The sequence below is a fragment of the Equus quagga genome, chromosome 17 (assembly GCF_021613505.1).
Source record: "Equus quagga isolate Etosha38 chromosome 17, UCLA_HA_Equagga_1.0, whole genome shotgun sequence".
Lineage (NCBI taxonomy): Eukaryota > Metazoa > Chordata > Mammalia > Perissodactyla > Equidae > Equus > Equus quagga.
The window spans coordinates 26,300,504-26,325,670 of record NC_060283.1 but is presented as its reverse complement, the minus strand read 5'-3'; the positions used below and the strand labels follow the sequence as shown (position 1 = coordinate 26,325,670).

The window sequence follows — 25,167 nt, the reverse complement described above, 5'->3', positions numbered from 1 at the left end:
TTCTAATCCTTGAACATCAATGTCTTTCCATTTATGTAGGTTTTCTTTATTTCTTTCAGCAGTATTCTGTGGTTTTCAGTGTGCAAGTCTCTCACTTCCTTGGTTAAATTTATTCCTAGATAGTTTATTCTTGTGGATGCTATTGTAAATGAAATTGCTTTCTTAATTTCCTATTAGGATTGTTCATTGCTGTTATTTAGAAATACAGCTGGGTTTTGTGTTGATCCTGTACCTCACAGTTTGCTGATTTTGTTTAGTAGCTCTAGGAGTTTTTTTGTGGATTTTTGGGGGATTTTTTCTATGTAAGATCATGTCCTCTGCACTTAGAGAGGGTTTTATATCTTCCTTTCCAATTTGGATGCGTTTTACTTCCTTTTCTCGCCTCCTTGCTCTGGCTAGAACTTCTGCTACAAGGTTGAATGGAAATGGTGAGCGCAGGCTTCCTTGTCGTGTTGGTGGTCTCAGAGGGAAAGCCTTCAGTCTTGCGCCGCTCAGTCGGATGTTAGCTGTGATTTCTCGTAAATGTCCTCTGTAAAGTTCCCCTGAGGAACTCGAGGAAGTTCCCTTCCTCTTCCTGGTTTTCTGAGAGTTTTTATCATGAGTGGGTGTTGGATTTTGAAAAGTGCTTTTTCTGTGTTAATTGAGATGATTGTGTGGTCTTTTTGCCTTTGTTTATTAATGTGGGATAGCATGTTGATTTTCTTACATCGTTTATTCCTGGGATAAGTTCCACTTTGTCATGGTGTATATCATCCTTTTAACATGCTGTTGGATTCAGTTTGCTAGTATTTTATTGAGGATTTTTGTATCTGTATTCATAAGGAATATTGGTCTGTAAGATTTTCTATTTTTGTGGTGTCCTTGTCTGGCCTTGGTGTCAGGGTGATGCTGATCTCATAGATGAGCTGGGAAATCTTCCTCCCTTTTCTTTTTTTGGAAGAGTTTGAGAAGGACTGGTGTTAATTCTTTAATGTTTTTTCTAGAATTCCCCAGTCGGCTGGTCCTGGGCTTTTCTTTTGGGGGAGGATTTTGATCATTGCTTCAGTCTCTTTAGTTGTTATAGATCTGTTGAGATTTTCTATTTCTTCTTGAGTCAGTTTTGGTAATTTCTGTGTTTACAGGAATTTGTCCATTTCATCTGTGTTAGCTAATTTTTTTTTTTAAGATTTTATTTTTTTTCCTTTTTCTCCCCAAAGCCCCCCAGTACATAGTTGTATATTCATCGTTGTGGGTCCTTCTACTTGTGGCATGTGGGATGCCACCTCAGCGTGGCTTGATGAGCAGTGCCATGTCTGTGCCCAGGATTTGAACCAACGAAACACTGGGTCGCCTGTAGCAGAGCACGCGAACTTAACCACTCAGCCACGGGGCCAGCCCGTGTTAGCTAATTTGTTGGCATGCGGTTGTTCAGTGTGGTCTCTTAGAATCTTTTTTATTTCTCTAAGATCAGTAGTAATGGCCCCACTTTTCATTTCTGATTTTCATTATTTGTGTCTTCTCTCTTGTTTTTCTTAGTCTCTCTGATTAAAGTTTTGTCAATTTTGTTGATCTTTTCAAGGAATCAGCTTTTGGTTTCATTGATCTGATTGTTTTTGTATTCTCTATTTAATTGACCTTCACTCTGATTTTTATTGTTTCCTTCTTTCTGCTAGCTTTGGGCTTAGTTGTTCCTTTTGTGGTTCCTCAAGGTACAAAGTCAGGTTACTGATCTGAGGTCTTTCTTATTTTTTAATGTAGACTGTTAGAGCTGTAAATATCCCTCTGAGCTGCTGTCACTGGGTCACTTTGGTTTTGGTATGTTGTGTTTTCATTTTCATTCCTCTCAAACTATCTTCTAGTGTCCCTAAGGATTTCGTCTTTGACTTATTTGTTGTTTGAGAGTGTTGTTTAATTTCTACATAATTTTTAATTTTCTAGTTTTCTTTTATTATTGATTTCTACCTTCTCTCTATTGTGGTCAGAAAAGATGCTTTGCATGATTTCAGTGTTTTAAAATGTATTAGGATTTATTTTGTGCCTAAAATATGGTCTGTCCTGGAGAATGTTTCATGTATACAAGAAGAATGTGTATTTTCTTGTTATTGAGTGGACTGTTCTTTTAAAGATTTTTATTTTTCCTTTTTCTCCCCAAAGCCCCCTGGTACATAGTTGTGTATTTTTAGTTGTGGGTCCTTCTAGTTGTGGCATGTGGGATGCCACCTCAGCATGGCTTCATGAGCCATGCCATGTCCACACACAGGATCCGAACCGGTGAAACCCTGGGCCGCCAAAGTGGAGTGCGCAAACTTAACCGCTCGGCCACGGGGCCGGCCCCATGGACTGTTCTTTATGTCTGTTAGGGCTAGTTGGTTTATAGTGTTGTTCAAGTCCTCTATTTCCTATCGATCTTCTATCTACATGTTCTTTCCATTATTTAAAGTGAGGCATTGAAGTGTCCGATTATTGATATAGAACTGTGTATTTCTCCATTCAGTTCTGTCAATATTTGCTTCATATATTTGGGGATTATGTTGTTGGTGCATATGTATTTAAAATTGTCACGTCTCTTGATGAATTGACCAGTTTACTAATATATAATGACTGTCTTTGTCTCCTATAGCAATTTTTGACTTAAAGTGAGTTTTCTCTGATATTCGTACAGCCATCTCCATACTCCTTTGGTTACTGTTTTCATGAAATATCTTTATCCACCTTTATCTTTCAACCCTTTTGTGTCTTTGGTTCTAAAATGAGTCTCCTGTAGAGAGCATATAGTTGGATCACGTTGGTTTTTTTAATTCATTCTGCCGCTCTCTGTCTTTTAGTTGGTGGGTTTACTCCAGTTACATTTAAATTGATTACTGATAGGGAAGGCCTTATGGTGTTTTGCCTTTTGTTTTCTGCATGTCTTATGTGTTTTTTGTTCCTCAGTTCCTCCAATGCTGCCTTCTTTTATGTTTTTTCCCCCTAATGTTCTCTTGTGATGTCTTCCTCATTTTCTTTTCTGTATATATTTTAGTTTTTTTCTTAATGATTACCATGGGTATTATAGGTGACATTCATAAATTTTTACCAACATAATTTGAATTGATCCCAGCTTGGTTTCAATAGTATATAAAAACCCTGCTCCTGTACGGCTCTGGCCGCCTTATGTTGTTAATGTCACCAATTACATCTTTATACATTGTGGGCTCACTCATACAGATTTATAATTACTATTTTGTACATTTCTCTTTTAAATCACATAGGAAACAAAAAGAAAAGTTACAAATCAAAGACACAATAATACTGGGTTTTATATTTGTCTGTGTACTTAGCTTTACCGGAATTCTTATTTCTTTGTTGTGGCTTCAAGTTACTGTCTTGAGTCTTTTTATGTCGGCCTGAGGGACTCCCTTTCATGTTTCTTTAGGGCAGATCTACTAGCAGTGCACCCCCTCTGCTTTCTGCAGGATGTAGAATTTTGGAGGGATGGTTTTTTTCTTTCAGCACTTTATGTCATCCCACTGCCCTCCAGTCTCTGGTTTCTGATGAGAAAATGACTGTTAACCTTATTGAGGGCCCTTACAACTGATGCGTCAGTTCTCTCTTGCTGCGTCCAAGACTCTCGCTTTGCCTTTGGCTGTCGACAGTGTGGTTATAATGCACTTGGTTGTGGATCTCTTTGAGTTTATCCTACTTGGAGGTTGCTGAGCTTCTTCGATGTGTAGATTTATGTCTTTCATCAAATTTGGGAAGCTACTGTTATTTCTTCAAATATTTTTTCTGCTTTTCCTCTCTCCTCTCCCCCTGGGAGCCCATAATATACACATTACTACACTTGATCTGCCCCAAATGTCCATTAGGCACAGTTCATTTTTTCTGCATCTTCTTTTTTTCTGCTCCTCAGACTGGATAAGTTCATTCATCCTATCTTCAAGTTTACTGATTCTTCCTTTTGCCTGAATCCCCCTAGAGAGATTGTCATTTCAGCTATCGTACTTTACAGCTCCAGAGTTTCTGTTTGGTTCTTTTTAATAATTTCTGTCTCTTTATTGATATTCTCTACTTGGGGAGACATTGTTCTCCTGGTTTCTTATAGTTTGTTGTCCGTGGTTTCCTTTAGCTCATTGAACATATTTAAGACAGTTGACTTAAAGTTTTTCCCTAGAGAGTCCATGTCTGGGCTCCCTGAAGGCCAGTCCTGTTGGTTTCTTTTTTTCCTATGAATGGCCATCCTTCCCTGTTTCTTTGTATGCCTTCTAATTTTTTGGTGAAAACTGTTCATTTTGAAATTACGAGGTAATAAGGGAAATTCACTTCTCCTCCCACCCCAGGATGTGTTGTTGTTGGTTGTTCAGAGCTGCAATAGTCTGTTCAGTGCCTTTTCCAAACTGATTTTGCAAAGACTGTATTTCTTGTCATGTGTGGTCATTGGAATCTCTGTTCTCTTATCTCAGTGGTTGTCTAATGACCTGACAGATTTCCTTACACAACTAGAGCCTAAAAGAAAAAAGTAATAATAAGTAAATAAAAAAACCCAGGGGCCGGCTCAGGGGCACAGCGGTTAAGTTCGCACGTTCTGCTTCAGTGGCCCAGGGTTCACCAGTTCAGATCCCAGGTGCAGACATGGCACCGCTTGGTAGGCGTCCCACATGTAAAGTAGAGAAAGATGGGTGCAGGTGTTAGCTCAGGGCCAGTCTTCCTCAGCAAAAAGAGGAGGATTGGCAGCTGATGTTAGTTCAAGGCTAATCTTCCTCAGAAAAAAGAAAGAAAAAAAAAACCACCCAGCTTTCCCAATCTTTGCAGATTGGCCCTGAGCAGGGACTCTTTCAGTGCTATGCTAGGCTGCCTATAACTCTGCCTGAGTCTTCACCTCTTTCTTGGATGGAGCTCAAAGATCAACCAGTGGTACAAGCCTAGGGTTCTCTCAGATCTCAGTGTGCCTCTAGCCCTGGGAATGGGCAGTGCACTCTGGCTTCCCCAGTATATGTGATAGCCCTTCAAAGCCCTTATTCCTCCAAGATCTTCCTCTTCGGCCTCCTCCTCCCCAGGCCTTTGGGTCTGTCTCCTGCATACTCCATCCACCATCTCTTGCACCAGGTGACTACGGGTAACATATGTCTTTAGATGCTTTTATCAGACACCACCCAAAAAGCCACTCCAGCCCAAGGTGGGCAGAACAAAGATCAGCCTCTGCCGCAGGGCTCAGGGAACCACCAGACAGGTCACAATGCACAGCCACCAGTTTTTGAGAGCAAGGTCTGTACTGCTACCCCGGCACCAGCAGGCGACACCAGGAATGCAGGTCACCGTCCCCACAGCCTCTGCCCAGCTGGGGAGTGGGCGTTTGTAGGTGGGTGAGGAAAAACGCTTTCTTAGTGAAATTTAACAGCCTCTTCTTTTAGTGAGTGCTCCCTGGTTGCTGTAAGTTTTATTTTTTTAATTAGATGTCAGAGTTCTAAAAAGTTGATTCTGTCTGTTTTTGCTAGCTTAATGGTTGCTTCAGTGGGAGGACCAATTCTTAAAGCTCCTTTATTTTGCCATTTCTGTGATGTCGCTCTCCCACCTTAATGTTTTTTGTTTGTTTAAAGCAGCTTAAAGCAGCAAACATTTATTATCCCAAACAGTCACTAAGGGTCAGGAATCAGGCTGCATGTTAACTGAGTGGTTCTGGCTCAGGGACCCTCACAAGTTTGCAATCAAACTAGTTGGCCAAGGCTGCAGTCATCTCAGAACTCAGCTGGGGCTGGATAATCCACTTCCAGACTCAGTCATGTGCTTGTTGGCAGCCTCCCTTCTTCACTGGCTGTTGGCAAGAGGTTCAGTTCTTCATCACAAGGGCCTCTCCATAGTGCTGTCCACAACATGGCAGCTGGCTCTGGACCCCAGAGCAAGAGGTCCATGAGAGAAGGGCACCTCCCCAATGTTTTGATTGTTTTATTTTTATTTTTGGATGCTTTTGGTATTCTTTATCCAACCCTGAGATAATTATATTCTTCTTGTACAAGAGAGAAAATTGGAACCCTGGCTGATTCCTTAGTGGAGGGGGTTGGTCTGCCCTTCCCCAGAGGCATTTCCACTGTGTGCTGCACTCAGCCTTAGAGATAGAAGTAAAGACTCTGAGGAACTTGAGACAGCAAGTCCTTACAGCTGACTTTCTCTTCTCCCTCCTCCGTCAGCCTCCCTGTCCTTCCACATTCAGAGAACTATGAAAATAAGCTTTCTGGAAAGCCAAGACATTAAGAATGTCACTGTAAACTACTTTCCTATTGTGTTCCGTTGTAGGTGTGTTTGGTGGTTTGTTTTATGGAGGAAAGGTGTCCTTTTTGGTTAAAAAGTATATGTGTATGAGAGAGAGGAGACGTGAGTGATTCTCCTGGTTGGGCATGTTCACCGCTCAGAAGACCAGCAGCTCTTTGCAGTCTGCCTGCACTGCGTGAGGAACCGTACTGGGCACAAAGGCTGCAGAACAGTCGCTGCTCTCGAGTAGCTTACAGGATAGAGGGGAAGCAGGACATTGGTAAGAAAGGTACGAGGCAGCCTCTGTGCCCCGGACGGTGGTTGCCTCGGTATTGATAAGGCTGCTGTTTACACTTTCCTAATGCAGTAATACGAGAAGCAGGAGGAAAATGTGCAGGTGGCCAGGAAGGAAGTGAGAGATCTTTGTGATTGTGTTAGGTTTTCAGATCTAGTAAAATATTTGACAACATAGTGATTTTTGAGAACTTTCAGTGTTCTGCTTAGAGAACCAACGGCTTTCATTTGGCTCCTGCTCATCAATAACCAGACAGTTTCATTCTCATTTATTCACTTGTCGTTGCCATACAGAAAGACCATTAGCATCTGCAATTTTTTAATTTTGAAAAAGTAAATTAGGTTTGTGTTTACAGTTTTATCTCCACTGTTCTAATATCGTTTCAGTATTTACCAAGGGCTTCATAAGGTGAATTAGGCATTGGGTCATGATAAGAATAATAATACAAGCCCAGTCTACCAATTTGCTAGCTGCCATTTGTGCTTGAAGATGGTCATGCTACTGGTGTTTCTTTTGTTCGAATGGATACGTCTGGAAGATGAGGTTGGGGGTGGTCAGAATGTCAGTGTCTTGCAAGATGACCTTTCCTTGGCAATTGCGTCTCTCTCTCCTCTAATGGATGATACAGGCAGGTTTTAAATAGCCCAAGCAAGGGGAGTCGTGCGGCCTCTCTTAGGTTCTGATAGGAATTGCTCTGAAATAGAAGAACGTGCGTGTGAGATTTTTTTGACATTACTCACATCTTAAGCACACTGTGGACTGGAGCTTGACCCACATGTAACAAGAGTGGGCTTGCTTCTGGAAAACTGCCCCTACAGCCTAAAATACATTGAAATCAGAGAGAGCAGCCTATACTTTATTTTTATACATAGGAATTAAACCATGGATTTTTCTTTTCGTATAATTTAGACTATTGTATTTATAGATTCATGTCTACTCTAGTTATGCAATTTAATCATTTCTACTGGGGCCTTGCATTTTCCTTTTTCCCCTTCCAAAATGAAATCCACATTACCTCTTTATTAATATGTTTCCAATTTGAGTGTGGTGTTCTTTTATTTCTTGGCTACAGTCACACTGTGTTTTTAATAAAAAGTGAATTCTGCATTGTCATTTCATTTTTCTCTCCTAGACAATTAAATCCCACACAGAAACCGATGAGAAACAAACAGAGAGCCGCACCGTCACGCCCCCTGCTGCGCCCAAACCAAAGCGGGAGGAGAACCCTCAGGTAGGCCCGGCATCCAGAGGCGCGGCTATCTGTGCCACGAGGCTGCCTCTCACGCCAGGACGGACGCTTGCTCTCTGAATCACTTGATTTTCCTTTTCTTGTGCTTTCTCACTGTGCAGTAATGTCATGGCCAAGTCACGTTGGCCTAGGGCCGATTAAGAGTGTGCCCTTGGGTGTCCATGAGCTGGCATCGAGGAATTTCATACACATGTCACAAATTTGAAATGTAAGATTAGCGATCATTTTCCCAGATATCCCATTGCCTTCCTAATGATCCTTATATTTTGTTTGTCTCAGCCAACAATTATAAGATGTCCAGTTCACTCAGCTAAGGCCTCTTCCTGTTATCCATTACAGCTGTTACGTGTGCATTTTTGGTAGTTCTGTTGTATTGCGTTAGAGCCCCAAATCCCACGTGAATCAGCTCAGAAGTAGTTCCTTGAAGTCTAAAAGTAGGGACGAAAATAGTAACCTCTGTGCTACCACTGAGGATAGAATTATAAACTTAAATAGCAAACACGAGTCTGGCACAAATATAGAATGTGAATTTGTATGTCCTTAAACAAGAGAATTTTTCACTTTGACGCTTTTATACCAGAAGCTATAAAAGAAAAATGTGCGCAGGATAAAGAGAACAGATTAGTGGTTACCGGCGGGGAAGGGGGTTTTGGGGGTGGGCGAAAGGGATAAAGGGGCATGTATGTATGGTGATGGATAAAAATTAGACTGCTGAGGGTGAGCATGATGAACTGTATTCAGGAATTGATAAACAATGTACACCCGAAATTACACGATGTTATAAACCATTATAATTCCAATAAAATTAATTTTATTAAAAAAAAGAAGAAGAAATGTGGGAAGGTAATATGATGATGAATATCTGATAGTTGGATTTTATTAGCCCAGTAATCCATTTCCTTCTATCCTCAGTGCATTCCTTGTAGTGAAACCATGTCAAGTAGTGGCATGAAGCCATCAAAGCTTTGTGTCATTGTTTTTTTTAAAAAAGCAGTGATTTATTAAGCCTGTTCAGATTTTTTTAAAACGCGTACAAATGTTCGTTCTTTCCGATATGAAATGGATTAATTTTTAATTTATCTCTAAAGAAGGGACCAAACTTGAACCAAAAAGAAGGTACTAGTCATGCAAATTGCCGAGAAACTTGTAAAATCATCCAAAAATTAATGACAAGTGTTACGCTTGAAGGAGGAAAAATAGAGCAAGCTCTTACCAAACTGTCCTCATCAAAAGAAACTGAAGGATGCCTCAGTGAGGGCACCGTGTTGGCGAGCGAGGACCGCCACGTGGAACGGCAGACCGCTCACCTTCTAGCTGGACAGAATCCCCGCCGTAAAGAGAATGAATTAGTTCTCGGCATACCTGTGAGACACAGATGAGGCACGAGTTTTTGACCACCTTTTATTCTGTTTCTCACTGAAAATCTGTTCCACAGGAGAGGAGATTTTTTTTTCCATTTAATAATTCTTATGGGAGCTTGATCTAGGCTAGCAAAGATGAGTTGGATAGGAGTGGCCAAGAACGGGGCTGTTGCTTGATTTCAGAAAGGTTCATCTGAGCGTCCGTTCGCACACTGCTTTATTAGCAGAGAGCAGATCTGAAGGAGTAGTGGCAATGAGGAATGTCATTGACTGGCAACCGCGGAGTTACGCCATTTCAACGTGCAGTGCAAAAAATGGGCCGGGAGTCTAAGTCTGCTCTTCCTGACGAGAGTCCTCTGGCTGTCGGGGCAGATGCCCACCTAAGAGACTGAAATAGGAAGTGGAGTAAAAACGTCTCTTCAGGACTCTGAGGGTGCCAGTGAAGGAGATTTCTGTGTTCTCAAGTGGCTCGATCAAGGACTTTGTCTTCATAAAACACTCAGTATCTTGAAAAATATCATGATGTTTAACGTTGAGGGTAACATGTCAGGGTTTTTCAAGACCAAGCTGTGGTATAAACAGTGGGGCAGGAGTTCATCTCCTAACAGTTGATGGCGTTCTTTATTCACTGGCAAGAGAAATCGGTGATGTATTATTTGGCATGTTTAGCAACCGCGTGCAGGGGGACAGCAGCAAATGCAGACGTCCCCTCCAGACTGCATGTAACCGGAGAGCAAAACAGGCGTCAGTCTGCTGCTCTCCCCAGCTTTAAGCATCTGCCGTTCCAGCTTTGCGGTGCAGTACTCTAATCAGTCAGCTTCCGGTGGAGCCCTGAGAGCAGCCTTTAGAGAGAAGTCGCTCCATAATTTTTAGGTGCATGTTTGATTGAAAAATCATAGTAGCAAACAGAACCACTGTCGTTCTGAAACTCATTTAGCTTTGAGGGAGCATTGTCCAGTCAGTGGTAGTAACAGTGTAAGGAGCCCTGACCTGTCATGACAAGGGAAGTCCTTAGAATTTGAGCTGATTGTGTGGGAGGTTCTTTGTAACCTCTGCGTGTTTTCGGGTATGAAATCCTCTTCCCTCTAAGAGGATCTTTCTGAAAACAACCTAGATCACTCAGGATGCTGGTTTCTGTCATCGGGAAAGTAGAAGCGTAGGCCCCAGTCCTTCTCTTTTGGTCCCTGTAAGACCAGGCAGCCTGCAGAGTGGCTTCATTGGAGGGCGCTGGCTCGTTGGTCGCCTGAACCCGGCCTCCGTCGAGCCAGCAGCCCGCTGGGTTGGCTTTCCCTAAGAGTCTAACTGGGAGCATGCGCTTTGCTTTGTGAGGACCCAAACTGAAGTACATTCTTTTCCTTCTCTCACACAGAAACTTGCCTTCATGGTGTCTCTAGGGTTGGTGACACATGACCATCTAGAAGGTAAGAGAAGAGATTCACGGCGCCACCTTGCTTCCGGCCCAGAGCTTTGTTCTTGAAAATAGAGATTTATTGAGATTTATTGCTGAAATAGACAATTGGAACACAAGTAGAATACAGTTCCGCCAGTGTGGACTTTATTTCCTTTGGAGTCGAACTTGCCTTCCCTCTGTGTCGTGACCAGCCCCTCTCCCTCCCGTCATGATATGTCCGCTCTGCTGTCCTGAGGGAACCCCAAGCTGCCTGGATTAAGGTGACTTCTGTTCACTTAGAGGAACTTTTCTGTTTCTTGACAGCATGCAGTAGCAAATGCCTGCTGACAAGTCTTCGTATTTTTCAGTCACTCTGGTTTATGTGAGTCTTACGAATAGTTACAAAGCTGCACCTGTCCTGGTTATTTTCTTCTAGAATGGGGACCTGTGGTTCCTCAGTCTGGGTCTGGTTCACCTGTGTTCCAGTGATCTAAAAATAGATCGGGACAGCTTGTTTACAAGCGTTGTCTGCTGTTAAGCTGTCAGTCACAGAGTGCCACCCTGGGGGACAGCGTGGCCCTGCCCTCTGAGAGGTGGGAGTAGGTGGGCCCACATACTACTTCCAGCCATGTGCTTGCCTCTGCCGAGGCCGCAGTGAAACAGAGACTTGCCCCCGTTTCTGATTTGTCGTGGGGAAACCAGTAGACAGACAACAAAGTTAAGGTTTTAAGGTTCTCCCTACCTCTCTTCTAACCTAAACCTTTTGCTTTCCCAAGAAATCCAAAGCAAGAGGCAAGAGCGAAAAAGAAGAACCACAGCGAACCCCGTGTACAGCGGAGCAGTCTTTGAGCCAGAGGTACTGCTGGCCGCGCTTGGCCCTTCTCTCCCCGTTCCAGCTTTGTGTCCGACTTGTCAGCCCTCCCGTCTGAAAACCACGTCAGAGCGGTACCCTGCTTGTGCTTGGCCAGCTCTGGGGAACGGTGGGTCCGTCTCTGGCTGATCACATTTCATTCTTATTGGTCACTGCTGTCCCCTTAGCTTAGTTCCTAAGTTTGAGCAGATACAAACCTCCCTTAAAAATTTAACTCATCCTGGCTTCAACACATCTGTCCTGTGAAGCAGAAACAGATCTCTCTGGAATATTCTCTCAGAGCCAAGTGCATAGATAAAACCCGTTAGCACTGAGACCTTGGGGTGACCAGCACTAACTAGTTGGCATGTGGACAGGCGTGCTGGGCTTGGTCTTTAGCTTGTGCCAGTGTTAGTAGTAACCATGCTATTCAACCAGTCACGTTTCCCTCTTCAACCCTCCAAGCGTAAGAAGAGCGCAGTCACATACCTGAACAGCACCATGCACCCCGGGACCCGGAAGAGAGGTGAGCGCCTGTTTGTCTCTCCTCGCTGTTGCTTTGGCTTCTGTGTTGTGTTTCTTCCCCCTCCCTCTTCCCGTTGTCCTGGAGCCTGTCTAACTCCTGTATCCCCTGAAAACAGTGTTGTCGTTGCTCTCTGAGAATGGGCGGAAAAGAGAGTGAGAGTTCTTACTAGAGTTCTGTACGTTGACTCAAAAGCTGCCTTCCCTGGGGTTCTGGCAAGGCCGACTCAGGGCAGGGGCTTACTGCAGCATTTCCACCCAGGCCCACCAGGCTGTGCATGAGGGGCACAGGAGCAGAACGCCGTGTGAAGGAAGCATTTTAGCATCGTTGAGCAGAACAGGGCACTGCTGTTGCCAGGCTGTTCTCAGTAGCGCCTGAGTCATCCCGCTGCCAGCAAGACTGGAGTGTGACTCTTAGGTTTCCATGAGCTGCAGTCTTTCTAGGAAGGAGAGGGTAGCCATACCAAGAAGTTCGAATCTGTGAGAAGAGGGTGTCTCCAGCTGAGTGGAGAAGATCACTGTCAAAACAGACCCCAAAGCAGAAATGCCTAGAGAGCGCCGTCCCCAGATCCCAGCCCCCCGGTCGGGCGGGCCGCCTTACTCGGGCAGAGCAGAGACCAGCAGCGGCTCTCGCTGGGCAGCTCTAAGTGGCTCCTAACAGCTCAGAGTTTGAGCTCATGAACAAGGTTCTGAAATTGTTCTTCAATGTCAGTAATACATCCCCAGATCCCTTTCTCCACATAATAATGGATCCCGGAATTATAGTTCCAGGCTGGAAAGGTTGCAGAGCGAGTGGAGGAGCATACTAATTTTTGCGTGTGCACACAGTCTCAGAGCTGTGGGAAGCTTCGAGGTCATCCCCACCCTTTGTCTGCCCGAGGCAGGGCTACAACTGTCCCATTACCAGCACCTCCCCCAGAAGAGAGAGCGTACCCACCCTTCCGGACCTGGTCCAGTGTTTCATCAGCCCCATCCTTCCAGGAGCCGCAATATTCCCATGGGAAACCCGAAATAATTGCTCCCTGTCAATTCCTGGGCCACGATAACCAGTACCATGGGTTATTTTTTGTTGTTTCCTTTGGGGCAATTTTAGTGACCTCTGACACAGTTTTCAGAAAGGAACCGGCCCAGCCAGAAGCCACAGCTAATTGGCCTGCTGGTGGGCAGTGTCTGCTAGGAAGACAGAGGTTAAATGAGCCAGAAAGACCTTGGCGTCTCTTGCCAAGGTCAGAGGATGGAAGCCTGCCTCCACAATGCCTAGGGTGTACCTTCTGTGGGTAAACTGAGCATTCGTCTTAGGCTTCCCCTCCTGGCAGCACTAAATTCCCTAGAAAAGACAGACTGGTACGATCTATCTTTGTACTGCAGACATTGTCAGTTTAACACAGATAGGTAATGTTGTGTAGGGGCCGACAGAATCGTGACTCTTGTGCATAATCCTAAAATCAGTCACAACTGTTGGCAGAGCCATGATCCTGCGTACCATCCGCCCATGCTCCCAGGCAGCTGTGTAGCTCTCTGGCTCTTTTTTTCCCTTTGGTGTGCTGGGCAGACACTTTGGATCGCTCACAGCTTAGAAGCTATGACCCTGGCCCTTGGAGGACAAGGATTTCGGCTTAGGTAGATCATAAGGCAAGAGTGGCTACCCTGGACTTTCCATACCCGGTGGGGCTCGCGGATGGGTCCTCTGCGGCTGGGAGGTTTGATCCAGAACGCTTTTGCTCCGGTCAAGCCTCTCGGTGAGCAGTGTTCCTGGGTTTGGAGCAGCCCAGTTTTTCAACACCTGGCTCACCAGGGTGCCTGTGCTGGAAAGCGGGCGATGGTTCTCCCTCAGCTGGGGAGGGCACCCAAGTCCAAAGTGCTTCAAGACATTAAGCCCAGAGGGTCTTGTTATCTCTTAGCTTCCAGCTACTCCCAGAATGTCTCTCTCACTCGCTCTACCAGCAAAGGGCAAGAAGAGTCCACGTGAATTTCACCTCCACGCTTTGTCTTTCTCCAGCCTCACAGCAGTGAAATGACCAAGCTCTAGTTAGGAGAGAGAAGGGAAAGCAGAAATCCTAAATAAATTTGTGGGAACTAAGACTCATTCGTCCTGTTGTGAGAATGATGGTTGCGGAGAAACCTTAGAGAACGATGTGCAAAAGATCCAGAAAAGTAAATTCTTAATTCCTGGCCTTGGCTCCCATGGAGCTTTGGGATCTTGTTCTTGCGTCAGGAATCTCAAATTGTGACAGTCCAGGAACGTCACCCTGAGCCGCCCAGGGCGAGGCCCTTTCAGGTGCCCAGGCCCTCCCGCCAGGCTCCTCGCTCTCTTATCCGCCCTTCCTTTGAGACTCGCCTTGTTGTTCCTAATGACGTGTAAGTCTTTGCTTCTCTTCTCTCGGACTGTTGTATTAACCTTCTGTCCGCTACCTCACTTCCTTTCCATGCTAGCCAATGAGGAGCACTGGCCAAAGGTATGTAAGACCGTTTTTCCCCCTCTTTCCCTCCCCTTTTTCCCTTTTGTTCCCTTCTCTCGGTATATAGGTCGTCCTCCAAAATACAATGCAGTGCTGGGGTTTGGAGCCCTTACCCCAACATCCCCCCCATCCAGTCATCCTGACTCCCCCGAAAATGAAAAGCCAGAGACCACATTCACTTTCCCCGCACCTGTGCAGCCTGTGTCGCTGCCCAGCCCCACCTCCACAGACGTAAGTAACGTGGGAAAAGCTCGCTCGCTCGCTCGATCAGAGCGGAAATCGGGGACCCCGCTCTCAAATGTTGTCTCCTTGCGGCTTCATCTCCTTGAGTGACCTGGACCATTAGTCACCCTGCAGGACACCGCATGCCGTGCGAGGCAGCTGCCTGCTGGGCCCAGGTCCTGCCAGGTCCTGGCGAGTCGTGTTGAATAGAGCGCCAGGAGGCCCCGTCAGTTGTCAGAGCTGGATTTGGAGGCTGTGGATGCGCACTCAGGAAGGGGAAGGGTTGGGGACATCAGCTCGTGGAACTGAGAGGTCCTCGGTGTTGGGGTGCGGAGGATGGACGAGGCGTGTGTTCCCTGGTGGTCCTTGCTTCCTGCTTCAGGTAGAATTCAAGAAGCGGAAAACTGTTCTTTGAAGCAACTTTATTCAGCAGAGTTGATGAGAAACACGTTCCGGAAAAAGTCCAACACTTTCAAGCCCTTCACCAGGCACTGCAGGAGGGTAGACTAGGGCCCTGAGTCTTTAAATGAGCACTTACAGAGCAGTGAATTCACTCAGCAAACGCTTGCTGAGCACTGCTCTGTGGAGCGAGCACTGTTCTCGAGGCTGGGGGCGGGGGAGGGAACAAAACCAGCTCCCTGCACTCAGGGAGCTTCTCGCGTGGCCAGAGGCACGTGGTAGCTGGGGAACGCGGGCTGTGTCGGCTCGTGATTAGAGCTGTGAGGAGCCGTGGGACAGAGGAAGGGCGCGAGGAGTTAAGGCGGCAGGGAACTCCTTGGCGAGGAGTGGGAGAGAGAGGAGGCGGGGTCCGTGGGAGTCTGTGGGGACGGCATTCTCAGCAGAGGGAGCAGCAGTGCCGAATCCCGAGGTGGAGGTCACCTGGCACGGAAGACGGCAGGAAGGCAGGCGGGCTGGGGCAGGCGGGCGGGAGGTGGGCCCCAGAGGGCAGGGTCCATCCCACAGGGCCTCGTGGCTCCTACTCTGAGGGGAATGGAGATCGCTGGGGGGTTTGACGTCGTTTCTCTACTTTTTATTTAGAAAATTTCCAAATCTACAGAAAAGTTGTGATGGCAATACACAGAACAAACGTATACCCTTCACTTCAATTCACCAGGTGTTTCCATTTTACCACACATGCTTCTCCTCTATACATGCACGCACGTACCTGCACACACACGCACACACACACGCACAGACACTTTTTTTGCTGAACTAGTTAAGAAGTTTCGGACATCATGAATCTTTACCCAAAATACTTCCGTGTATATCTCCTAAGAACAAAGGTATTCTCTGGTATAGCCACAATGCAGTTATCAAATTGAGGAAATTTAATATTGGTAAAATATTATCATGTGCTATATGGTGTATACTCGGATTTCTCCAGTTGTCTCTCTCATTGCCTGAGCGGCACTGTGTTTTTTCTGTCCCGCGATCCAGTCCAAGATAACTGACGTGTATTGGTTTGATATTGTCTCCTTGCTTTGGAACAGTTTCTCAGCCTTGCTTTGTCTTTCATGGCACTGACATTTTTTAAGAGACAGGCCAGTTGCTGTGTAGTGTCCCTCTGGATGGTCCACTGGGTTCCTCAGGAGTAGATTGGGGAACCCTCAGTAAGTGGCGATGAGTCCTTCTCGGAGCGTCACAACAGGAGGCACATGATGTCAGTCTGAACTGTTGTTGGGGATGTTAACTTTCATCTCGGAAGCTAGATTCCGTCAAATTTCTCCACTCGTCGAGGTGCCTCTCTTCTCTGCTGGAGGCAGCTTGGAGTCTGTATAAATGTCCTGCTCCCCAACAAACTGTTGCCCAGCGGTTTCAGCATCCTTTGATGATTCTCCTCTGCGTGTATTTTTAAGGTGTTTGCAGAATCAACCTGGATTTTGAAAGGCTCACTCTGTCTGGAACATGGGGGGCCGGGGTGGAAGCAGGCAGCCTGCATAAGAGGCTGTCGCAGTCGTCCAGGCAGGAGCTGATGGTGGCTTGGCCTTATGGGGCCCTGGAGGTGGAGCTGGAGAACAGTGACTGAGTCTGCATATAGCTTCAAGAGCCAGCAGGATTGGATAAGGGGGTACGAGAAAAAGAGAACAGTCAAGGGTGAATGCAGAGTTTTTGGCTGAACACCCAGACGGCTGTAGCTGCCACTTCCTGGAGCTAACAAGAGGGGCGGGCGTGAGGAGGGAAAGCACAGCTTCGTTCTGCATGCAGCCCATTTCTTTTGTGAATTACAGAGCTCATCTTTGGTCATCTTCAGGTAAAATGACCCTTGAACTTGAAGGTTCTCAATACTTACTAATGGTATACCCCTCTCCCAAGAGCAAAGGAATTCCATGTGCACATTCTGAGTTCAAATTCCAGAGGCAACAAAGGAAGTGTCCTCTTTGGATGACCGGGGTCATAGAGGAGTTCTGTCCCCTGGCAGGTTTCTTTCCGCAGACATAGCTGGTGGCTTCAGACCCAGCCTTGCTCTCAAATGCAGCATTTCCTCCAGCTTTCCTGATTTGGGCCATAGTCGTTGATACAGGTTTTCTGCCTGTCCTGTTAGCACCAGGAGTGCCCATCAGAAATCTTGTCTGCTGGCCCCAGAGATGACCCCAGCTTTTCCTCAGTTGAAGCATTGCCGAAGGGACTGCCCCTCCGGGTGTCTCGGGACAGGACCCTCCAGGTGGCGCACAGATGCTGGGGGTAGAGGATTTTGTGCTTCTGCCTAGGAGTCTCTTTCCTCAACAATGTTGTTCGTATTTTTTGTGATTCTTGGCTGAGGGAATTTATGATTTTCTTTGAGAGACTGAACCCAAAGGATCCACTCAGATCAAATCACACACTAAAGCTTCTGCCAGGTTTTGTCTTAAAATGCAAACACTCTTCTTTTCAGAGATCTGAGGGTAAAAGAAAGCTTTTCTAAAACCACTAAATATGTTGAGAACTTCTCAGGTTAAACGTAGTGAAATGGATTTTTTAAAAAGATAATTGACTTGTACTTTCACCGTATCCCGACAGTGGCAGTGATTAAAGTCAGCACACAGCTCTGTGTGTTTGCTGCTGGTGGCATGAGCCCCAAGAACATTAATTAAACAATCACAGTTGAAAGGCAGGCATTTCCCGGGGATCAATAACCGTCTAGAAGGACATGGTAATACAAGACCCAGCCGGGTGCTAATCTTCAGGATGTACCTTGTTGCCACTATCATCATTTTTATGAGAAGGGAAGATATGTTGACATAGTTATAAAATTGTTTTAGCAAATGATGGGGTTGCAATTGATATAGCCAGGGTATTTCCAAAACCTTATGTCCTCAGCTGCTAGCGAAGAATCATGGGCCAGCCATCGTTCAGCTTGCCATTTGGTTTATGGGAATCGTGTGGTTGATCAGCAAAGCGTAGGCCCTTTGACCTGGCACAGCACCTCCCTGGGCCTTCCTCCACTCTCTTCAGGCAAAGATCCAATTTCCTGTGGATGAGATACGTATCTTGTCATTTTATATTCGTGTCTATGGGCGGTAGTTCTCAAAGGGTGGTCTGGGAGGTGGTCCCTGAGACTCGTTCAGGGGGTCCATAAAATCACAATTATTTTCTTGATAATGCTAAAATGTCCTTTGCCATTTTCACTCTCATTCTCTCAAGAGTGCAGTCTTCAGATGCCACGTGACGTGTGACCATGTCATCACCGTCATGGCTGTTGGATGTGCACTTGTGTGTTCTGGGGTTTATAATTTTTTAATATGCTATTTTTGTAACTTCCTGTGATTCTATAATTATTTCAAAATTAAAAAGTTTGAAAAGCTTCTAATGTAGTAAATATCAATAGATATAAAACACACAAACAAAAGCTCTCTGAGGTTCTTAGTAATTTAATGAGTGTAAAGACATCCTGACACCAAAAAGATTAAGACCTGCTGCTAGGGGATGTGCAAATAGGATAGGAGGTTTCTTTCCTTTAGGAACTTAAGAGAAATTATTTAACCTTTATTTTACGTACTTTCCACTTCTTGATGTTCTCCTTACAAAGGAAAATGAGCAGAGCTCTTTACCCAACAAGTCCCTCTGAATAAGATGTCCGGTTTGTCTCGTTTACTTCATCACTGATAATTTTTTTTTTTTTAGTTTTTTTTGGGGGGGGGGGGAAGATTAGCCCTGAGCTAACATCCGCTGCCAATCCTCCTCTCTTTTCTGAGGAAGACTGGCCCTGAGCTAACATCTGCTGCCAATCCTCCTCTGTTTGCTGAGGAAGACTAGCCCTGAGCTCACATCTGTGCCCATCTTCCTCTACTTTATATGTGGGATGCCTACCACAGCATGGCTTGCCAAGCGGTGCCATGTCCACACCCGGGATCCGAACCGGTGAACCCCGGGCCGCCGAAGTGGAACGTGGGCACTTAACCTCTGTGCCACCGGCCAGCCCCCATCACTGATAATTTTATCTATGGTTCATGTAAAACACTCTCTTAAACTCTAAAATTTTTATAAACTTCATAAAGACAGAGACTTACAACATGGGGCTAAGGGTCAAGAAAGACTGACTCTAGAGAAGAGCAGCCCGCAGCCCGACTGTAAGGGTGAGGAAGGAAGTCGCGGTTCGTCAGGGATGAAGCCTGACCTCTCCCAGTGCCTGGAACGGAACCTGTTAGGCTGCCGTCTCAGGCGGTGCCTTTTGCTCGTGTACTGAGTGTCTTTTTTTACTGCCCAGGGGTAACATTTTCTTACTAAGAAAGATTCAAATCTGTCCACATTCTGATTACCATGTAACTGTAAAAGTTATATAAGTTATCTTGTAACTTAGAAAAGTTATAACCAGTTTCCTAGGCCCCCAGCTGCCCTAGTGAATTATAGAGAAAGTTTCCTTTCCTTTAGGGAGAAATTGTCAGCCTGGGGAGATACGCTCCTTCAGTGGAAAGGAAGAATTGAGCACTGCTTTCTGTCATTGCTTCCCATACAGGATTTCTGAATTAGGCCCTCTGGCAGAATAGCCTAGAATCAAACACAGCCCCTTGGAAGTGGCAAGGGGTCTGCTGCAAGCGGTGGCGCTGCCTTGCCAGCTAAGCCCGGCACATCCCGTCAGTCTCCCCTTCCCTGGTGTCTTTATCGGCGGAATTCATCCTGTGCAGACAACAGGCCAGGGACTGCCTTGCTCAAAAATGCCTCTTTAGTACCTCTTTTTTTTTTTTTTTTTTCCTACTGTTCTCCTCTCCACATTTTAAGTAGATCAGCCTTTTTCTGATGGTGCCCTCTGCTCAGAGGGCTCCAGCAGACTTCCCTGAGGACCGGACGGTCACTGATGGCGGGTGAGACAGGCAGAGTACCCTGGGGCTGCTCTTTGTCCGTCCGGTGAGGTATTTTATGGGGAGGAATAGACCCATCCAGAATAGAGTGGTCCATCGAACGGCAGTGCCAAAACTGGTTTTGAGAGACCATTGCCAGCTGTGGCTTCAGCTTTCTAAATCCTTCCTGTTCAAAAGCTCCTATGAGGTTAATTTGCTCCTGACTTCATCTTTTCCCGTTTGAACTTTAACCATATTTTTTTCTCCCTGAGCAAGCGAAGAGTTTAGTAAAATTCCCCTTCTTATCTGTCCTCTTTCCCAATCCTTCTAAACTGCCCCCGAAATGACAGGTAGCAGGAATTGTCTGTATCACTTGGATGAATGGATTTCAGTGTCTGTAAACTTTCTGGTCCGCGGGCTGGACTCTATGCAAACGTGGCAAATGCTGGGCTTTCACCTTTGAGGGGAATTTTGGCCTAGGTGACTGCAGAGCTTCCCTGCGAACTCAACTCGAGAGTGCAGAACACTGTCCCCGCCCGGGGAGCCGCAGCCGTAGGGAGCTGTCGGGGCCGGGCCACCGGTCGTTCCCGCCTCTCTCGAACACCTTTGTGACATGTTGGACGGGCACAGCTGATGGTCCTAAGACATTTATATGTATCCAGAATGTGCATGTTAACATTCAAATTTTACCTTTTTTGTCCTCTTACCTTTCCTCTCAATTTCATAGGGTGATATCCATGAGGATTTTTGCAGCGTTTGCAGAAAAAGTGGCCAGTTGCTGATGTGTGACACGTGTTCCCGTGTGTATCATCTGGACTGCTTAGACCCTCCTCTGAAAACGATTCCCAAGGGCATGTGGATCTGTCCCAGATGTCAGGACCAGGTACTGTGTGTGGGGCAGACAGTCGAGGGGCGCAGGGGGAGAAAAACGGCGCGGGTAGGCGGACTTCCTTGCCCTCTAATCCGGAGGAATGGCGGGGTCTCTCCCCGCTCCAGGTGGGTCTCCAGGCCGCGTCTGCCCTGTCCCCACACAGCGTGCATCCTCCCACAGGTTCTCTGTCGTCTGCATGCGGCGGCCACTCCGTGTGCAGGTACAGAGACCCCCACGCCCTTTATGTGAAGTTACTTATCCTCTCATTACCTTGCTGTCCCTTCAAAGTCCCTAAGACTTTCTCCCTCTTTCTCTAAGAATGATCCACACCCACTACGTTATTTTGAAACTCGTCTTTGGAAATAAAATCCTAGAAGAAAGTGCCCAGTTGATGGTTTAATTCAAATAACCACAGTTTCACTTTTTTCTTGAGGAAGATTAGCCCTGAGCTAACATCTGCTGCCAATCCTCCTCTTTTTGCTGAGGAAGACTGGCCCTGAGCTAATATCCGTGCCCATCTTCCTCTACTTTATATGTGGGATGCCTACCACAGCATGGCATATCAAGCAGTGCCATGTCCACTCCTGGGATCTGAACCAGCAAACCCCAGGCCACCAAAGTGGAATGTGCGCACTTAACCGCTGCACCACCGGTCCAGCCGCAACACAGTTTCACTTTTAAACCTGCGTTGTCATCAGGATCGGAGAACTGACTGGGCAGTTCTGTCTTAGTATTTCATGGACTTGAAAGGCAAACGTATTATTAGCTGTCCCAGCCTTTTCTCTCCTTCTCTGTTTAGTTTCTGATCTCTTTTTCACAACTGTCAATGTATCTTTATGGCTTTTTTGTTTTTTGGGTTTTTTTGGTGAGAAAGATTGGCCCCGAGCTAACATCTGTGCCAGTCTTCCTCCACTTTGTATGCGGGACACTGCCACAGCATGGCTTGATGAGCGGTGCATGGGTCCACACCCAGGATCCAAAGCTATGAACCCCGGGCCCCTGAAGCAGCGTGCTCAAACTTAACCACTGTGCCACCAGGCCGGCCTTCCATCTTCATGTTTTTATTACAAGCTGTCTCAAGTCTTTTTCGGAAGTAGGCAAAGTATAAATAATAAATAAATAAGCCTGGGAGCTCCACAAGCTTGGGGCTGCTGCCAAGTTCTTTGGAATCCTGACTTGAGAGAATTCTGGTTTCCCCGTTTAACCTTGGTCCTCTTCCCACTGTCTCCCTGCTCTAGTTAGTAGACACAGTTCTGTCTCTGTTCTCTCCCTGCTGCTGCTTTGTGGCCCTCTGATAATTTCCTGCGTGGGGTCTAGATGATACTTCAGTATTTGGAACTGATGTGTGATTGCCTCGGTCAGGCTGTCTTTGGGGGACACACAAAGCTGAAGTTGAGATAGGCAGCCCAGGTCAGGTCAAGGACAAAGCTGCCAGTGGCTGCTGCCATCAGGCACACTTGCAACTGTGTGCCAGTGGCTCTGGCCGTGGGGAGTCTTTGGGGGTCGTGTGGCACGTCTCTCTAAGGCGGGGCTCAGGCAGCTGGGCTCTTGCTGCTGTTGGACCTCGTTCTCTCAGGCTGACGCCTGCACCTTTATAGTCCAGAAACTACAGACCGGGGTCTGGCATCCGGCCGCCATCAAGCCGTCCTGGTTTTGTCTGCCAGCAGCTACAGACCCCATTGCCTGTTATTACACAGCGGACGCGTGTTTCTACCTCCTTCTCAAGGTAAAATTCTAAAAATCTTTGCAGATGCTGAAGAAGGAAGAAGCAATCCCATGGCCTGGAACTCTAGCAATTGTTCATTCCTATATCGCCTACAAAGCAGGTAAGGAGTGACCGTGCCTCCTCCCGTGGCAGCCTCCCCTTTTTGGGAAAAAAAAAGAAAAGTACTGGAAGGGCAGTATTTGTTTTGTTTTCAAAAGGAAATTTAAAGTTAAAAATGAGAAGCTTTTAGTGAGTGAAGTGAAAAGTTTGTGTGGGACTGTCTTGAGGAGGAAGAAAGAAGTGGCATCTTATTTACGTGGAGCCAGGCCCACACCACTGACATTTCCTCGCGTCCCTGTGCACGAACCAGGCCAGGGCCCGGGCCGGCAGGTTCTGCGGGCTGGCCGCGCGGCTCCCGGGAGCTGTGGGGAAAACGGCTGCTATGCCAAGCCTCTTGAACACAGGGGTGTTTTCGATGAATTTATTGTTAAAAACCGTTCCTTTTATTTTTCTTTTTCAGCAAAAGAAGAAGAGAAACAGAAATTACTTAAATGGAGTTCAGATTTAAAACAAGAACGAGAACAACTCGAGCAGAAGGTGAAACAGCTCAGCAGTTCTATAAGTGTAAGTGAGGCTTCTGCGCTCGTGCGTCCGAGACCCGGACCTCCCGTGTGCGTGACAGGCCCGCGGCCCCCGCGGCTGAGGCAGCCCCTCAGCTTGGTAACAGTTCGCTGGGGCGGCTGCGAGGTTTGCCTCCAGGCAGAGTCTGGCCCTCCGTCCAGGGGGCCAGTGGTACCTGGTGCCTCAGCCACGCCCTGGAGCGTCCTCTTGGCTTTGGTCTGAGAGGGTCTTCAGCCTCCAGGCTGAAGAGATAAACGAGCACCTCCAGCAGCCTGGCCGCCACCGCGTGTGTTCCCGCGTGGGTTTGGGAGGAGTGTGGGGCCTCTCCTGAAGCTGTGCGGACGCAGAGCAGGGGCCGGAGCGAGTCTCTCTAGCGCCGTGGGTCCGTCCGCACGGCCCTCCCTCCGCCCGTTCTTCCACGCCGCGCTGAGTGCATTGCCAGACCTCTGACAGGCCTGAGGCAGGGGCTTTCTAGAGGCCAGTTGGAGGCCGGCCTGTCCCGGCGCGGGGGTGGTGTTTGCAGCTGGGATGCTGAGGCTCCTCCCACAGGAGCCAGCTTGCTTTTCCGTTGAGTAAGTCCCCGTGTCGGAGCGAAGTTGAGCCTGCTCTGTCCCCCTCACCGTGCACCTGTGGCAGGTCTCCCACCTCTCTGCCTGCCTGGAACAGAAGCCCGCAGGTTTGGGAGGCCGAGGGCAGGAGGGCGAATGCTGCCGCTCCGTGACCGAGCGGAAGGGGCTCTGTTGGCTGCAGTCTTTGGATCTCCTAAGTCGCTGTCCTGCCCCGGCTGCGCCTCCAAGTCCTGCTGCCAGCACCTCGGGAGGCCCCCACGGTGAATCCACACACCACCGGCTCATTTCCTTTTTTTTTTTTTTTTTTAAAGATTTTATTTTTCCTTTTTCTCCCAAATCCCCCCAGTACATAGTTGTGTATTTTCAGTTGTGGCTCCTTCTAGTTGTGGCATCACTGGCTCATTTCCTACCCTGGAAAGCTCAGGCCTGCCCCGAACACAGTAGCGCCCATGAGCGTGGCAGAAGCATACCCAGACCTGCCCACCGCGCCAGCGCAGCTGTGGGAACTGGTTTTAAACTGACTCTTATTGCCTAGTGTTGTAGGGGTGACTCACGTTTGGTTTAAGTCCTGCTGTCAAGTCGAGTTGGCTTTTGACCACCCTCTCGCCCCCCCTCACCTCTCGGGCCTCCTCCTCCCCATGGGCGGCGGCACGGCAGCCAGTGGCTCTCATGCCTCTGGAGCGGGCGCCAGGCCCGTCCTGACAGCCGCAGCTCAGGGCCCTGCCCCTCTCTTTCGCTGCAGAAATGCATGGAAATGAAGAACACCATCCTGGCCCGGCAGAAGGAGATGCACAGCTCCCTGGAGAAGGTAAAGCAGCTGATCCGCCTCATCCACGGCATCGACCTCTCCAAACCCGTAGACTCTGAGGCCGCTGCGGGGGCCCTCTCCAACGGCCCGGACTGCACGCCCCCTGCCAGCGCCGCCCCCTCCACGCCGGCCCCCTCCCCCTCCTCCCAGAGCTGCACGGTGAACTGTAACCAGGCGGAAGAGATTAAATAACGGGCCCTCCGGGAGAAGCCAGGGATCCCGGCGGCGAGGAGAGCAAGCGCTGAAGACTCTAGAAAGCAAAGCCGGATTGCTTCTGGAAAGTACAGAATTCTTTTGGTTCTTTGGTTCCAGAGAGAGAGAAGATGCTTGTGCCAGGTGGCACCAGAGTTTGCCAATTGATCCTTCTTATTCTGTGTGTACATGCAAAGATTGGACCATGTTACATGAAATAGTGCCAGCTGGAGGTTCTTTGCCAGCACCATGCCAAGTGAAATAATATATTTACTCTCTCTATTATACACCAGTGTGTGCCTGCAGCAGCCTCCACAGCCACGATGGGGTCGTTTTTATTTCGTTGGGTGGGGAGCAGGGACGGGCGGAGGGAGGAGAGCAGGTTTCAGATCCTTATTTGCCGAGCCGTTGGTTTAGGTAGAGAAGACAAGTCCAAAGAGTGTGTGGGCTTTCCTGTTTCTAAACTTTCATTACTATAAAACCAAAAAAAGGAAATCAAGATTGAACCAAGCCCAGTGCCCAGACGAGGGATGGGGAGGGCGGGGGAGGGGGCCGGGGTGGGAAAAGTATATCAAATAAGCAGTATTTCATAGTCTC

General features: G+C 47.3%; 1 protein-coding gene across 16 annotated transcripts in view; it reads left to right on the top strand.

The window, feature by feature from the left end:
• The window catches only part of PHF21A (PHD finger protein 21A), a 171,327-nt gene extending 146,470 nt beyond the window's left edge, over nt 1-24,857 (top strand). For 15 of the 16 annotated variants that reach the window (XM_046642871.1, XM_046642869.1, XM_046642868.1 and 12 more), the window contains 9 exons: nt 7,629-7,727; nt 10,476-10,527; nt 11,273-11,352; nt 11,812-11,872; nt 14,395-14,558; nt 20,532-20,687; nt 22,426-22,501; nt 22,901-23,004; nt 24,313-24,857. In XM_046642871.1, the coding sequence (XP_046498827.1) occupies nt 7,629-7,727; nt 10,476-10,527; nt 11,273-11,352; nt 11,812-11,872; nt 14,395-14,558; nt 20,532-20,687; nt 22,426-22,501; nt 22,901-23,004; nt 24,313-24,570 (1,050 nt within the window). In that variant the 3' untranslated portion in view covers nt 24,571-24,857. Of the gene's footprint in view, nt 1-7,628; nt 7,728-10,475; nt 10,528-11,272; nt 11,353-11,811; nt 11,873-14,394; nt 14,559-20,531; nt 20,688-20,855; nt 20,896-22,425; nt 22,502-22,900; nt 23,005-24,312 lie in introns of all 16 variants that reach the window. The other variant, XR_006885711.1, reaches the window with a different exon arrangement.
• Nucleotides 24,858-25,167: the final 310 nt, after the last annotated feature.